The sequence below is a fragment of the Dermacentor variabilis genome, chromosome 3 (genome assembly GCF_050947875.1).
Source record: "Dermacentor variabilis isolate Ectoservices chromosome 3, ASM5094787v1, whole genome shotgun sequence".
Lineage (NCBI taxonomy): Eukaryota > Metazoa > Arthropoda > Arachnida > Ixodida > Ixodidae > Dermacentor > Dermacentor variabilis.
In genome coordinates this window covers 19,491,892-19,508,256 of record NC_134570.1, presented here as the reverse complement: position 1 = coordinate 19,508,256, position 16,365 = coordinate 19,491,892, and the positions used below count along the sequence as shown (strand labels likewise).

The following is a 16,365-nucleotide window of genomic DNA, read 5'->3' as shown; positions in this document are numbered from 1 at the left end:
AGGCGACATATGCAACAAGGTGAAAGCAGGAGCCAGCGTTTCGACAAGTGGACTTGTCTTCTTCAAGGTGACATAAGCATATGTCGCCTTGAAGAAGCCAAGTCCACTTGTCGAAACGTTGGCTCCTGCTTTCACCTTGTTCACGTTTTGCTCATTACTTTGGAGAATGTGTGTCAGTGGAGTAGAAAGTTCTCCGCGTAACAGAAGACGACAGGCGGCCATCGAGTGTCTGAAAATGATAGGCAGATAGGGGTGACGGGAGAAGATAGCGGCAAGCAGCTACTACTGCATGCAGTTCTGCTAGTGTGGGATCTGTAGCCCAGATAACCTCTCTACGAAGAATAGCGTCTATATAGCTGCTCGAAAGAACCACTATGGCAGAGCTGAGTGAGGAGACACTAGCGACCGTGTAATAGAAATGACGGTTCGGATGAGTATGAATGAAATGCTGAAAAGAGGGGATTCTAGCCACGCGGCGTTGTGTGTGCACACAGGGGATCATGTTGCGAGGTTATGGCGCCATTCGCAGAAATACTGCGCAGGATGACGAAAGTGCGGTAGAGGTGGCAGAGGGGGACACGTGGAGACAGAGTAGCCGACATTGGCCAGTATGTGGCGCCCTGAGTGGTGGTGCTCAACCGAAGTTCCTGGTTGCAACGGCGAGTCAGGATGATCCCTTCTGTCGTGTTGTGGGCGCCCAGCTGAGCTATAGTGGTCGTTGCTGGCACTGATAGGGAGGCCAAAAGCAACTTTTCTTTGCTTTGCGTACGAGTTTGTCAAGACGATTAAGGTCCTGTTGGCGAAGAGATAAATAAGGGAGCTAGTAGCAGTAGTGAGATGGAAGGAGTTCCATCTCACTTTCGAAGACGAAAAAGTTCAGATTCCCGCCCCGAACCCGGGTAGTGACGCGACGCATTAGGTGTAAAATTTGTTCTCCTTGCTGGAGAATGTCAGACCACCAAAGAGGCTCCGCTATCGCATTGTATGTGGAGCTCGAGAATATTATGGATTTTACTAGTGGTATAGGATGACGATCTAGCAGTAGTGCGAAGGGAAGAAGTTGCCATCGATGATGGCGGACAAGGAGGAGAGCAGATTTAGCAGGTGAGCAAGAAAACCCGATTGTTTTGGCGGCAGCCGAAGCGGTAGCAAGGGCGTCCTGTAGGTAGTTTTGTAGGTATATATCCCGGTGAACCTAGATAAGGCGAGATAGTTATGTCATCTGCATAGATGCGGAGGGAGATTAACGGTTCGAGGGCACGGTGAATGACACACATGGTGAGGTTGAGGAGGAGAGGAGAGAGAAATGAGCCTTGCGGGATGCCGCATTGACGGTGCGAATATACGGATGATGTCGCGGCATCGGCGAACCATAATGAATAGGAGCGTTCGTGTAGGAGCGAGTGATGCAGTTAATGAAGGAGCCGATCGAGAGTAGGCGCTGGTGCGCATCACACAAAACATACCAAGACAAACTACGACAGTGACACAACAAGGAGCGGGTTTATTACAAAATGTATGTACAGCAAAACCACAGTCATATTGACAACAGCCCATTAAAAACTGTGCAACAATAACATCAGTGATAAATTGGTGAGCTGCATAAAGAGGCGCTATAGAGAACTGACAACAACAACTATCGAGGAAACAACCTTATGGGCTAGTGTCACCTCCAGTTCCAATCGTAAAACAAGCACGTCTCTTGTACTGTAGAGATGAGAATCGAAGGTAGGCGCGTGGACCACACCGTGCACGTCGCTCAATGAGGGGAATGTCACGCATGCACAAGTGTAGCAAAACACACGCGCTTTGCTGCTGGCCGACAGTGAGTATCTCGAAGGGTCTAGCTTACAAGTGGTGTCCGGGAAATGCGCATAACAGTTAACGAGGGCGGCGGACGCCGTGTGCGTGGCACATCCGCGTAAAAATCAGGCATTGCTGCCGCTCTTAAAACCAGACCAGCGTTAAGTAAAAGCTTCAGCGTACACAAACATTTGATTATCTGGCATTTGGTCACCGGGAGCCGATTCATGCAATATTTACTCCCGCAGATGAAGACGAAGAATTTCATTCATCCGATTCAAATTGCTCACGTGGAAAAGTTCGCGAAACATCATAACAAACATTAGGCGGTCGACATGTTTTAGAGGGCACAGGGCTGGTGGATACTGTTGTTATGACGTGGGACAAATAGCCTGGAAGAGGGTTATCCACCGCTGGAGAAGCAGTGCATGGTGTCATGTCACAAGCGCTGACGTGGTAGTAGCCTGGAGGAATGCCTCGAAATGGTTGTTGGGATGGGCAACAGTAGGAAAGCAGGCTTGTGGCATCGCGAAGCGCTTCCCTTAGGCAACTCTAAGACGGAAGGTTGGCGTATCTGAATGTCAAAGACAAGACGATATAATGTCCCCCAGAAGCATTGGTTTCGACAGGGAGCTTCGTTTTTCTCTAGTTTAAGTACAAGACGTAACACAAGGAACAAATATGAAGCGAGAAATTTTCAACTTATACTAGCAAAGTACTTTTTCACAAATCAGCGCAAATCCACCACAGAGCAGCCAGAGACAGACATGAACTAGAAGTGAAAGGCAGATAGATTAACCAGATTAAGTACCCGGTTGGCTGCTGTGCACAGGGGGATGGAGTAAGCGCAGAAAAGATGAGGAGAAAAGAGCAGATAAAGAATACCGTGCTTCAGATAGCCCGTGACAGCAGAGGCTACCAAGGCGACGAATATTGGCACGAATTTATTTCAGCGGGGCCAGCGTGAGTCGTATAAACGGTAACAATAAGCCTTATGAAAGATTCAAGATCAAGGCGGTGATAGGTAAATCTTTGCTAATATAGCCGTTCATTTTCAAGGCCTCTTCAGATTATCTGTCTCAACCCCTGATCGAGTTAAGTGCTTCGTAACTTTGATAACTTCATCGGCCCCGCCACATTCAGGGTGACATTTCCGATAGTCATAAATGACAATAAGATGACTATTAGCAGTGATAAGAATGAAAAACTCTCTGTCGTCCACAAAGGAAGACGCAAACCTTGTGGTCGTCAAAAAAAAAAAAAATATTCCGCTCGGTGTGATTGGGAGTAAAGATTCATTTCAAGCGTCGAAAGCTTAGAATGGTGTTACTTCGTTCGCACGTGTCCGCATGTTGTCGCTGGTAAAGCCTTTAGTTGAATTTAATGGTCTTTATTATTTGGGCAGATATTTTTTAATGAGGAGAATTTGCCACAAGCCATATCGAGAAAATAAAGGTAAAGAGTATAATATAAAAGGACAAAAAAGATGCAATTTTGCATGGCATGCACGTGCGTACACATGTTTATGTGCATGCATGTAGGCAGCTCTCACGAATCGAGAAACGTAAGCCAATTCTCGCTTGTAATGCGCAGAAACGTTAGGAAAGGATGGAAAAGAACGCTGTCAAATCTGACGCCAGAACGGTCATGTGACGCAATTTTTGAATGCCCCTGACCGTCACCTGGCACGTCGAGGGAAGCCAGCACCTGAGGGAATGTCTGAGTATGCGTGTGAGTGAGCGCCTTTATAATAACACGTGTTGAACGCAGCGACTCATGGTATGATATGGACTTCACGACATGTTACGACCAATACGGAGCAAAAGTACCACACTCATCAACAGCCAGCTGGGTGTGAGTCAATGGACAGCTCCTGACCGCAAAGTTAGCTTCTGTCGCCACAAGACAAATGTTCACGAGGAATTACGAACACCATTTCTTGGTCGTACTTAGTAGTGCTGGAATGGCTGAAACTGGTTCAGAATTGTAAAATTAGCTCCTTACGACTATCGCATCCGGTGAGAGAGTGTCCTGACGTCAAGACCGACAGGCTAGGTCGACCAACTGAGTCCAAGACGCATGTTCACTTCGCCGACTCTATTGTCTACCTAGTTACACTTAAGCCTACGCGCATTCAAAATTCAACGTTGCATTGCAGACGGAGACCAGTCATTCGAGCTAAATGCACAGGTGCGACATTTTGCCGTGGCTTTAGTCTAAAATCAAGTTTTGCTGCGTCACTTGCCTCTTTCGTCAAAGGAGTCCGAAGTGCCGGATGTCTGCGGGAATGCAAAATGCAGGTTTCCCTCACCAGAAGGAGCGGCAGCACCCGTCGCTTCTGTAGTAAAACCTCTCTACACTTTCAGGGTGGTGATTCATCATCGTAGTCATCGGTGCAGTAATTTCTATTGAGAAAAGCTGCATTTTCGGCCCGATATCGCAGGCGACAACACGCACTGTCCTTTCTTTTGCTCCTAATATTCATTTTCCGAATTTCTAGGATTCCCTGCCTTCCATCTTCTTCTGCTCTCGATCGCTTTAGGATGAAAGAGACAAGTACAGCACCAGAACTTGAAATTAAACACAATTGCAACCGAAGTACACCTCAGTGCAAGATTTTAGAGCGGTGAATCTGGTGAATTAGCAGGGAGAACCATTTATGCCTGCCTCGCTGCACGCGATGCACCACATCGTTATACAAAACGTGTAAATAGTATCGCCCTGCTTTAGACTAACATGGCCAAATTAGTGAAGTTGAACTTTCCATGCATAAACTCGTACTTGAAACAGGTGGCATGATATCGCACCTGCTTGCCAATAAAATTTCGTCAGGCTGACTGTTTTGGTGCGCAACATTTTCCCCCTCAACATTTAATGACGTCGTCCAGGAGCTTGTATGTTAAATCAAACGTATCCTGCTGCGCTGGAACTAATATACAGTTCCTATGAAGTACCGGTACGAAGCTCCGTGCTCGATGGTAAAAGGTACCATTTCCTTGGAGCCTTCATGAACTTAATATTGCATTATTAGCTCGCGAGCACTTTTTTGACGTCACTTTTAAGCAGGCTGGGCGCGCAAAACCTTGCAAGTACAACCATCGGGACAACAGCTTGCAGATGACAAAGTGCGCATGTGTTCTGTTCCTGGCGCGCGCTGTAGTCTTGGTCAGCTCTGCCCGTGGCTCCAGTCCTTGATGCTGGATCGCTGTTTGGAGCGAGGCTCTTCAGACGGCCGGTGCCTCGGTTTCTTCGTCATCGTCATCGTCCTTTCTTTGCGCCACCTGCGTAGCCGGTGATGTCTTCTGTATTCTCGCTGGCATATGGAGCGTTAACACGAGCGCACGAGCACAGCCTTCGTCAAACTACATGAAGCTACTGTTTGCATAATCGCAGTCTACTCCGGGATGATTAATCCATCTCATTTTGCAATCGAACAGATCAAAAGCTCTGTAGAAGAAAGCGAACTTTTGTTCTCAATCGCCAAAGTTTTCTAGCGCCAGGAATTGAACGGCCGCGAAATGACATGGTCAGAACTCCTAGCATTTGGCTTCTATAGTATAGTTTCACTTACTGAGACAAAGGCTGTACAAGGACCCCTGTTCAGGGCCACTGATTCGTGTACCGTCTGGAGCCCTTTTCAGCGTCAGAGGTAAAAAAAAAATAAACAGGACTTACAGTTGATAACTTCATGAACACTTCAGTCCTTAACGGCTCTCAGGTATGTACTATCAGCATAAGTTCAAAAGAGAACGGGCCGATAACGACTTGCAATTCGCTATTGCGTTCTCATTTTCGCCTGCATTTGTGACCATGACCTAATTCACGCTTCAAAACCTATACGTTTGGGACTATTCAACGCCTATAAATCGGCAACAGAGTTAGTGTGCATGGCACTCTCATGTATTCTTACGCGCAAACAGTAGCCCTGAATATTTTCATTCTGTTCGCGCTTAAATTATTTTGATGGTACACTGCTTCCGTAGTTTCTAAAAAACGTTAAGCGATCGAAAAGAACAAAGTGCCGCAGTTTATAAACTTTCAATGTATAGCTATCATCCAAGCAAGTACGTACGTTATCGCGCCGTCCTTGCTTTGCCACAGAATCCGTGGCTTCGAACAAAGGATTAGGTAAGAGTTAAGCGGCGGAATATCAAGTCATCCGATAGAAATAAGAAAGAAGAATGAAATTATTGAATAAGCATAATGGCTGGCAACGCTTTACATTTACAGGTGATCCACAAGGTTACCTGCTGCAAGCAAACAGCTTTGCTGCATGGTTATGTATTTTAGCATTACGAGGCTCTGCGGCTCTGATGGCACTCGGCCACCGTACTGGGGCATATACTCATTTCGTGCTAGATGTTTTCAAGTGATCAGCCCCACCACGCGCAGGTGAGACACAGGAAAAGCAGACCTTCATGATGGTCTCCGAGTCGGCGAGCGCCTGCTTGGCCAGGTATCGCTCGCGCTTGATCTTCAGCTCCAACTGGCTTGGGATGTCCGGCACCACCAGGTCGATAAGCCGGCACACGCAGAAGACCACGTGCTGCACACATCCACGGTAAGGTGACGTTACAGCCCGTCAGGACAGTTTAAGCGTGGGAAATACATTGTTTAACGTTAAATAATGTGAGCAAGTAACGCGTCAAAATAGCACAACACACACACACACACACACACACACACACACACACACACACACACACACACACACACACACACACACACACACACACACACACACACACACACACACACACACACACACACACACACATATATATATATATATATATATATATATATATATATATAAAGTTATCTTACAGGGCCCGATGGGCATTGAGTAAGGGGGGGCAGTAGTAGTTACGCAAACAATAGGTGGCAAAATTCCATAAAACACAAAAATATGGTAAACAAGCAAAGCGTGCTACAACTGAGCGCACGAACACTATCGAAAATGCGACGCACACACAAGACTATATATATATATATATATATATATATATATATATATATCATAATCATCCGCAGCAGCAGCCTGGCTACGCCCACTGCAGGGGCAAAGGCCTCTCTCATACTTCTCCAACTACCCCGGTCATGTGCTAATTGTGGCCATGTTGTCCCTGCAAACTTGATCTCATCCGCCCACCTAACTTTCTGCCGCCCCCTGCTACGTTTCCCTTCCCTTGGAATCCAGTCCGTTACCCTTAATTACCATCGGTTATCTTCCTTCCTCATTATATGTCCTGCCCATGCCCATTTCTGTTTCTTGATTTCAACCAAGATGTCATTAACTCGCGTTTGTTCCCTCACCCAATCTGCTCTCTTCTTATCCCTTAACGTTACACCCGTCATTCTTCTTTCCATAGCTCGTTTCGTCGTCCTCAATTTAAGTAGAACACTTTTCGTAAGCCTCCAGGTTTCTGCCTCGTACATAAGTAACGGTAAGACACAGCTGTTATACACTTTTCTCTTAAGGGATAATGGCAAACTGCTGTTCATGATCTGAGAATGCCTGCCAAACGCACCCCAGCCCATTCTTATTCTTCTGATAATTTCAATCTCATGATCCGGATCCGCGGTCACTGCTTGCCCTAAGTAGATGTATTCCCTTACCACTTCCAGTGCCACGCTACCTATCGTAAACTGCTGTTCTCTTCTGAGACTGTTAAACATTACTTTAGTTTTCTGCAGATTAATTTTTAGACCCACTCTTCTGCTTTGCCTCTCCAGGTCAGTGAGCATGCATTGCAATTGGTACCCTGAAAAAAAATTAAATTATGGAGTTTTACGTGCCAAAACCACTTGCTGACTATGAGGCCCGCCTTAGTGGAGGACTCCGGAAATTTCGACCATCTGGGGTTCTTTAACGTGCACCTAAATCTAAGTGCACGGGTGCTTTCGCCCCCATCGAAATGCGGCCGCCGTGGCCGGGATTCGATCCCGCGACCTCGTGCTCAGCAGCTATAACACCATAGCCACTGAGCAACCGCGGCGGGTTGGTATCCTGAGTTACTAAGCAAGGCAATATCATCAGCGATATATATATATTGCTCCATTCGAACACTTATTCACTTCAACTTTCACCCTTCCCAAGCACTTTTGTCTAAACGCTTACTTTCTCTTCTCAGTGTGTCATATACTGGAGACATACCCTGGAGAAGGAGTCCATAAAAATCAGAAACTACAGCGGTCAGTTCAGCACCGTTGCCTTCCTTAATCGGCACAGCACGCACATGGTGAAGCCAGTAATAATCAAGTATGAAGTATAGTGGGAATACTAGCGCGACGTTTAAAATTTGGGCAAGTACGTTTCCGCGCCCCCGTAAGCAATATCCATAATCTCATGTTGAAAATACGCAGCAGCCAATCTGAAGGAATTAAAACCTTGAACTAAACTTGGCCTCTCACGGCAACATTCTCAGTATTCGAGTACAGGGACAACGCGCAATATGTTCGCTCAGATACCTACTGAAATGTTGGGAATAAAAGGAGTTGGGACGATATTTCGATATTTTCCTGTCTGTTTTTTTTTTCAGCACTCGATAATAAACGAAAGCTGCTTGCAATTTCAGTTCATTAAAATCATAATTTGTGAAGCTTATTTTTTATCAGACGAACCCTTGCCTCCACCAACACGTTCTGTGATGTGGCCGTGTAAGCATCAACGCGCATGACATTATCATCCATACACACAATAACTTTTTCTTGCGTGAGTTCAGCTTTGGTTCAGATTTGGTTCAGTTTCAGGTTTGTTGAACGACATGCTATTGTAGCGCAAAAAGAAGGAAAAGAAAGATTCTAAGTGACAGGAAGAAGAGAAAGAAAGACGGATCATATAACGAAACATCTGTTTCGTTATATGACGCGGAAATGAAATTGTTAGGTCTGACGCAAACATGATGACTGTCGCTTGCTCTTTGCTGCCCCCTGATGTAGAGCTAGAGCGCAGTATGTATGTAGTAAGCTTTGTGCCTAATAAACAGTTGTGGGTTTAGCGCCCTCTCTCTCTTCTGTTTTCCGCTTAGACTCTTTCCGTTTTTTCGCGCCACCTTCACCACGTCGTTCATCCCAATTAATAGTTTCCGCGGTGCAAAGATAAAGGCGCGGACAGGCGACTCGCATTGGGACATGCGCTCGTGCTCACCTCAAATATGATGACGAAAGCTAGTCGCACAGCCAGCAGCTTCCAATGGAAGAAAGTCCAATTGCCGTTCTCATCCCTCAGGTCACGGTACCTGCGGCACATAACAAAGCCTTCGAGAAAATCGTTTCTCAGAAGAGGGCCCATAGGCAGTAGCGGTACAAAAGCCCTGTTTCGCGCTTTACGATGCGTGTCGATCGCCGCGCGCGCTTTACAAATGCGGTTTCTTCTTCGTGGGACGACTCCACAGCCGTGCACCCGCGCATGTACCGCGTCGCACGCACGGGATGGCGTGAGGATAGCTTCAAGACAGGGATGACAAGCGAACACCATATCATGCTCGGCTTCATATTCACTTGCGTGCCAGCTCTGAATAGCCAGAGGCATGAACTGGGATTCATACGTATCATATTCTTTTGCTGCCGTGACATTCGTATATGGTACGCTACTACAGACGACGATGTGAGTGTCGCGAGTTCATTTGGCATCAGCACAGAAGCAGGAGGAGGGCACCAGTGGCATCAGGCCTGCCTCCCCGCGTCCCGCGGCTGCGCGCAGTGGCCTTCGGCGATGTGCTGCGCTCCGACCACAACGCCTTATATGCTGCGGGGACAACCTCGTGGCTGTCAACGCTCAACCGGTCCCGTCCCACGCTACAGTGGCAACACTGGTTCAAAATCTGTAAGCGCCACTGACTGCTGTAACAATTAGGACAAACGATAAACTTGATCAGTTGGTGATTCGAGAAAGTTAATGTTCCTTGAATGTAATGCCTAACTAGCACACGATTATAGATTAAAAGGTTGATTCTTTATATTTACCGTTGTTTTATGCGTTTGATTTCAGCTTAAAATTGGGGGCTTTTTCTTGTTGTTTATGCAAACGCAGCTGTTTATAATACCGTGAAACGTCGCGGTAGGCCCTTGCAGGGCCCTTGCGTGGGCAGACATTACGCCGAGCTTACGGTTAGGTGCACAAGCGCGACACACTTGGAAGGTTCAGCGAGCGGGATGCATGTGTTAGAACTGCGGTACTCGCCTGCAGGGTAGCGACAGCGAACCCTTGGGCGCATGCGCTAGCGTGAAGTTGATGTAGCCCTTGAGGTCCCAGTCGAATTCGTACCGGTACACAGTCCTCGTCAGGAAGTCAGAGGTGAACGCGATCAGGAACGCCTGCGTCAAGCCGAAAGCGCGCCGACAGCAGCTGGTTGCAGGGGTCGCACAACACAGAAATAGCGACGGCATGCACTGCCGCGACTTCAAAACAACAAGCCCGGTTTTCAACACATCAGAAAACGAGGATCACGCAACGACCAGGTGACCATGCGGGACTGTATACGCGACATAGGCAGGAGATTGAAATGCTCAAACAAGTGACAAAAATTGCGAAAACTCATTTTCGTCTTTAAGAAGAGAATTTCGCCGCAATGTTATTGTTACAGATTAAGCCAATAACAACCCAGTGACATTGTGAGGCGTTGGTTTGCCGTGGCTTGGTTAAGCTAATTATGAAATAGGACAAATACAGCTTTCGAAAAAAGAGATACCTTTAAACAGGAAAGTATTAGAATTGAGGTTATGGAGGACGTGTACGTTGCACCAAATTGTTGCTGTAACAGTAACTGACTTTGTGGTCGTAGTCACGTTACACCACAAATTGAGAAATATTCGTAGTGCTGTATTCTTCACCGATAATAACGGAGTAATTGACGGCACAATGAATACTGGCACTGAAAGGTGGGCTGCTGGCTCAAGTCGTGCAATCGAAAGTGCTCCTGACAACGGAAATATGGGCTTTGAGTGATGTGGACTTGGCTTCGTGACTGTCGCTGTACGGCCATGTAAATGATTAGGATATCCGGCTCTGTGCACCCCCCCCCCCGCCCTCCACCTTTATTTCTGGAGCAATCAACTCCTATGGAATGATATGCGTTAGCTAACGCTCTGACATGGGCGTTTACGAAGCCATAGAATGACAAATAGCTCGAACCGGGTGATGGAGCAGAATTTCAGCCGTGCAGAAGTTAGTAATATAACAGGAACAATGACATTTTCGGGGACAAGTCATTTATCGGCTCCAGCCTGTTTTGACGCACAGTCAATAAGATATTCGCAAGCAGCGCACACAAAAACACGGTTTATTTATACAGTATTAGCAGATCACAGATTTGCTATAATTGCCAACGCTAATCATTTTCGGTGTTGGGGTTCAAAAATAAATACCTAATTGCAGTGCCTTGTTCACCATCACACATTACAGCGATTTTATGGGATAAACTGCAGATGGTTATTAGTTTGATTTGTCATGGTAATTTGCAAGAAATAAAAATAAACGCCTGAAAATTAATCCTTTCCGAGTGACGTAATTACTGTCCACTGTGGTATGTATGCAATGTGCCGCATCTCCGAATTAGCTAAATACACCGCTCTTGAATGTTGTGAGAATGCTAAAACATACATGCCGCGCTCGTAAATTTCTTTGCGCTGAGAAATAATGAGTCACCATCTATAACGAGCTTGCCAGTTTTCAGTATTAAAAACTTATCCTTAGTAATCTTGGGGATGGTTCCAGATTAGGCCTGATCAGCACTACACGATGAGATTCTGAGTTAAATGCAAGGGAAGCCGTTGCAAGAATACCACCAAGCAAGCGCACGTGCCGTGTTCCACATGTCAACTGGGCGTCCTAATTTATTTAAATTCTGCGATCTTAATAAATTTTTGCAGCATTCGTGGCGGTATAAATCGCAATATGTAAGCACAAGAAACCCGAATTTCATTCTTCTTATCAAAAGAATTTCGCTCAGCTGTATTGATCGCCTGAGAACTTTTCTGAGCACTGGTTATTTAACACCGTGAGTGACAACGACAATGCTGATATTTTTATATATGACACATATACTTTCAAAAATAGAATTGAATTAATTCTCTAAGTTGTATGTATTTTGCTGCTGAGCTCTTCTTGTGTCTTTCTTTTCTTTTTCAGTAATAAAGTCTCGTCAAGACCGTATACAACCTGAGAGTAAGCTGTGAGGTTATATGTGACGAAAAGCAAGGGACAGTTTTAATGTGAGAATATTTGAGATGTCGGCCGGCCGGAAGGGCTATGTTCGTGGCTTGCTACTCTACGAACGAAAAAGGCAAGAGTGGAGAGAGTGAGAACTGAGATATCAAGGCATGCTTCTGATACGCCGGAGAAGGCCGCTCGATACATGTGCTGCGTCACCAGGGCGGGCGGGGAGCTCTGATAGAGACTTAGGTCAGACAGTGCATACAGAGGCGATGTCAACAGATGCTTGTTTTATCATACAATCAAATAAAAAAATCGAGGTTCAATTTCTCCCGCAGCACCAACTTCGCCATGTCGCCACATTCGAAGCGGACCTGCATGCTGACATTCACAACGCTGCGCCGGACTACTTGGCCTGCTTGCGCACTCTCATCAATGATAAGTTTTCGTTTCTATCTCTCTCTCGCCCTCTCAAATTATTGTAGGTGCTTGTTGATGGTCCTGCTCGCGCTCAGTCAGTCATCACACGGGCCGAGGGATAATCAGGGGGAGTCTATGAACACACAGAGGTGTGGACTGGGAACGTACATTGCTGATGACGGCGGCCTTGGCGAGAAACTCGAGGATGGAGAACCAGATGCCGATGTTCTGGGCGCGCTCGGGCACGCACCGGCGTGTCTCGCAGACGAACTTCTGCGCGTCGAGCCGGATCTCGACCCAGTTGTTGAGCAGCGCGAACAGCGGTGCCAGCGGGAACGCCGCCACGAAGATGGTGATGAAGCCGAACTGCAGCACTGCATTGGGGAGACGCGCCGCGCTTAGATGACGCGAAAGATGCGGTACACGCGCTTAGCGATCGAGGGCGTCGGCCACTCTGGGGTGTTTACGTAGTACGTATAGCCTGGAAAGTAACCGCGCTACTTCCACTGTGAGCTTCGTCAGGCGATCAGAACTCGCTGCAGCTGATATACGGGTGCGCTTACGGCCACATGTATGACGTTCACTGCCGTCGCCACAAAGAAATCTTTTTTTTCTTCTGCGTAGATCAATTTCATTGTGTTACCTTGTTTTCTTTCGCTGAACGTGTTCGAAGAAGGTTACTTTCATTTAAGCGACGTTTGTTGTCCGCGAGCCGCCAGGTAAAGAAAAAAAAGTGCCTGTGGAACGTTCGAAAAGATTCATAAATCAGCTCGTGATGTTAAAAAACGCATAAATAAAATTTGTTTACTGGAAGATACAACGGGGAAACTGGCAAAAAACGCGAGGTTAAATTTGTGAACGTGAAATTAAGGCAATACATGCAGACACGCGCGGCATAACATGTCGAAGAAAGAGTGATATAAAGTTTATTGATATATCGGTGCCGTTAGATTTATAGAAAAATATGACACACGGGATGGGGTGAAGTTTGAAAATCACCCAATCTGTACTGCGGCATTGCACAAGGCCGACCCAAACTTCAGGCAACAAGGTTAGGGTAGTCAGAAATGCGACACTCCGTATGAGTAACACTTCACAAAAGAACAAAAATCAAGGCCTCTTACGTAAGTGCACTTGCACCGCAGGTGGCGTTGAGATTTCCACAACTCATGATGGCGGCGATGGCCATTTGTGGATGGCACTTGCGCCTGATAAATATGCTGTGGACGCGGACCCTCATTGACCCTCATTGCAATTCATCGTCTGTGCTCGTGCTCACGTTTTGTGTCTGTGTGTCAACTTCTGCAGCGCTGTTTTTAATCAGGACCCTCATTGTTTCTTCACGTACAGTGCCACATCGTTCTGCGTGCAGAGCTGGTCGATTCACTTTGTAAAAGAAGTCACAAGCGAAAAATTGACGAGTTGGTATGGAAGCATGGTTAATTCGCAGCGCGAACTACTGGGACAATAGCTAAAGCAGGAAAAGAGACTTCTCGTTGTCCGATACCAACTCGCTTATTTTTCGTTTCTGATCAACTTAATTTACAGTTGAAGGGACTCTTTTTCGTGTCTCGGCGCTCTGTCTTGTCTCTTCTCGTGCCTTAACTTTTCTGTCCCAGTAGTCCGCGCTGCGAATCAGCCATAATGGAAGTCGTTGACTTGTAACCATTCTGGCATCTCGCACGCATTTTTAGTGTTTTCTTTTCTCCCGTTAGCGTTCCGAATTACTTGATATGTATTGCTGTTCACATAATAAACCGTAAAAAGCTAGCACCCACGTGTGTTCTCTCTTTCCTTGTGCAGGGTATCTATAGCGCGAACCAAATATCAGTCTGGTTGATCCCCTTGACATTCTTTATTTTCTTTCTTTTAACGCTGAAATCCTGCTTGCACTATTTGCAGGACAATTTCGCGCAAACTGGTTTTAAATTACCACAACCTTACTGTACTACGTCTGTCGGCTTAGCGCTTACGAAGTTTCAGCCTTACAAGCCTGGAATTAGGCGTGTGTGGGCCGCAAGAAGCCTCAAGGTTGACACGCGCACACAGCCAAGACATGCACGGCAAAAAAAAAAAAGGAATAGATACGGCGCCGCACCGATCTGTTCTTGCTATGCAAACCAACGCTGACTCATCAAAATCAATGGAGCTTCGCGATGTAGCAGTACGAACTTATCAATTTCCTCACCCATTTCGAGATATTCCTGGAAGAGTCCCTCGTTTTGAATGAGTTGATAGTCCTGCTCCCAACGCGTTAGTGACTCACGGTACACCAGCTTGGTCTTGTGACGATGCCACCACGCCTTTACCTTCCTGCGATGACAAACCCATTGTTACTGTTACCGCCATTATGCGAGCTACTGGCACCACATACGGTGACAACCCCGACTACCAAAATTTCAGATGTATTTGCAAAAGTCAGAAAACTACGGCCTGGAACTCAGAAAAGCTCTGGTTTGTCGGCACCTTCATTGCTGAGCATCAATAATTAAAAAAAGTGATCGACAAAGTTTTACGTAACTTTTGGAGGAATTGAGGCAGTCGACATTTATAAATTTATCAAGAAATCAAACTACTGAGCTGACAGCGCCAACCTCGATTATATAGACCTTGATATTCTAATGCGCCCTTTCGAAATAGACTCAACTACCTGTTTTGCAGTTCAATATACGATAAGAAATTGACCCAAAATATTATCTCAAGCAAGATTTTTAAAGCTTTTTCACCACTAATGTAGTTTGTGCGTGCGTGAGTGCGAATAGATGAGCCCTAAAATATGCACGATATCTTCAAACGGCCCAAACCATAAAAGATACGGTTTACTTTAATATCTCTAAAGTACATGCATGGTCATGAAGGACTAGTGGAATAACAGTGATTACTTGCATAGTACACTCGCGACAGCACAGAGCATTTCAGCAAGGATATGTGGTGTCAGAGCGGAAGTATACGCATATACTGCCTCGTGTTGGGTTCTCTACATATACTATACAGAAGGCTTGTGGTAGGCAGCGCTCAAACGTGTATGCCTCGGACTTGATCACTTGCCCATGAAATTACGCGCGTACAAACAAGTAATTTACGAAAAGAGCAAGAGAATTATAGATAAGAAAGACAAGACTAGTAGTAAAATGCAAAATTTTGGGCATCTCCCTATTCGCAGACATCAATTCCCATTTCCAAGCCCACAGAACGACGGCTTCCGCCGTGATATGCTTCGCAACGGGATGTCACCAAACATCACAGGCAGCAACCCAGTGCATTCCCCGACCGCTGTATACGAAATTATCTGTGAATGTGGTGAACTTGTTGAACTTACGGTACGAGGATCTCCTGTGCGTTGTTAATCATCTGCTTGCCCACCATAATGACCGCCAACTGCTGGGCAAGCTCCGACAGGCAGTCGCTGCCACTGCACTGAAACATCGAAAATGCGTCGCTCAACGCAAACTTCATGAAGTCCTAGGAGTCCATAATACTATAAGAGAAATTATAGACGCCCACCTCACAAGCTAACGAGAACGACTAGCCTTCACACCAACAGGAAGAACAGTCCTAGCGCGCCTAGACTACCCCACACACGGCAAAGGCCACGAACAAGCAACCCATCTGGCCCCCAACTTCCGGGAGCACATCAAGGTAGCCCCTATCCCCAGAAGCATGCACCCAGAACATCGTGCCGATCGTCGCCAAGCTCGCGCAAGAACTCTACAGACAAAATATGGCAGTCTCCCCACCACACTATACACAGATGCCGCACAGTACCCCCAAAAAGCAGCCATGACGGCCAGCGTTGTCAACTATAACCTACAAGAGGTGGTCTCGATGACGGTCCGCACTGCCAGCGCCCTCGTAGCGGAGGAGACAGCCATCGCCTTGGCCATCACCTCTAGTCTGACAAACGAGTACATCACAATTATTACCGACTCCCAGGCAGCTTGCCGTAGCTACGCGAGAGGTCGAATATCTTCAATCTCCCACCGACT

General features: G+C 46.5%; 1 protein-coding gene across 6 annotated transcripts in view; it reads right to left on the bottom strand.

The window, feature by feature from the left end:
* Positions 1–1,480: 1,480 nt before the first annotated feature.
* LOC142575232 (anoctamin-7-like) overlaps positions 1,481–16,365 on the bottom strand; it is an 82,223-nt gene continuing 67,338 nt past the window's right edge. For all 6 annotated transcript variants that reach the window (XM_075684392.1, XM_075684391.1, XM_075684395.1 and 3 more), the window contains 7 exons: positions 15,699–15,796; positions 14,568–14,692; positions 12,548–12,753; positions 9,989–10,122; positions 8,954–9,044; positions 6,218–6,349; positions 1,481–5,084 (listed from right to left, as the gene is read on the bottom strand). In XM_075684392.1, the coding sequence (XP_075540507.1) occupies positions 5,028–5,084; positions 6,218–6,349; positions 8,954–9,044; positions 9,989–10,122; positions 12,548–12,753; positions 14,568–14,692; positions 15,699–15,796 (843 nt within the window). In that variant the 3' untranslated portion in view covers positions 1,481–5,027. The remainder of the gene's footprint in view (positions 5,085–6,217; positions 6,350–8,953; positions 9,045–9,988; positions 10,123–12,547; positions 12,754–14,567; positions 14,693–15,698; positions 15,797–16,365) is intronic.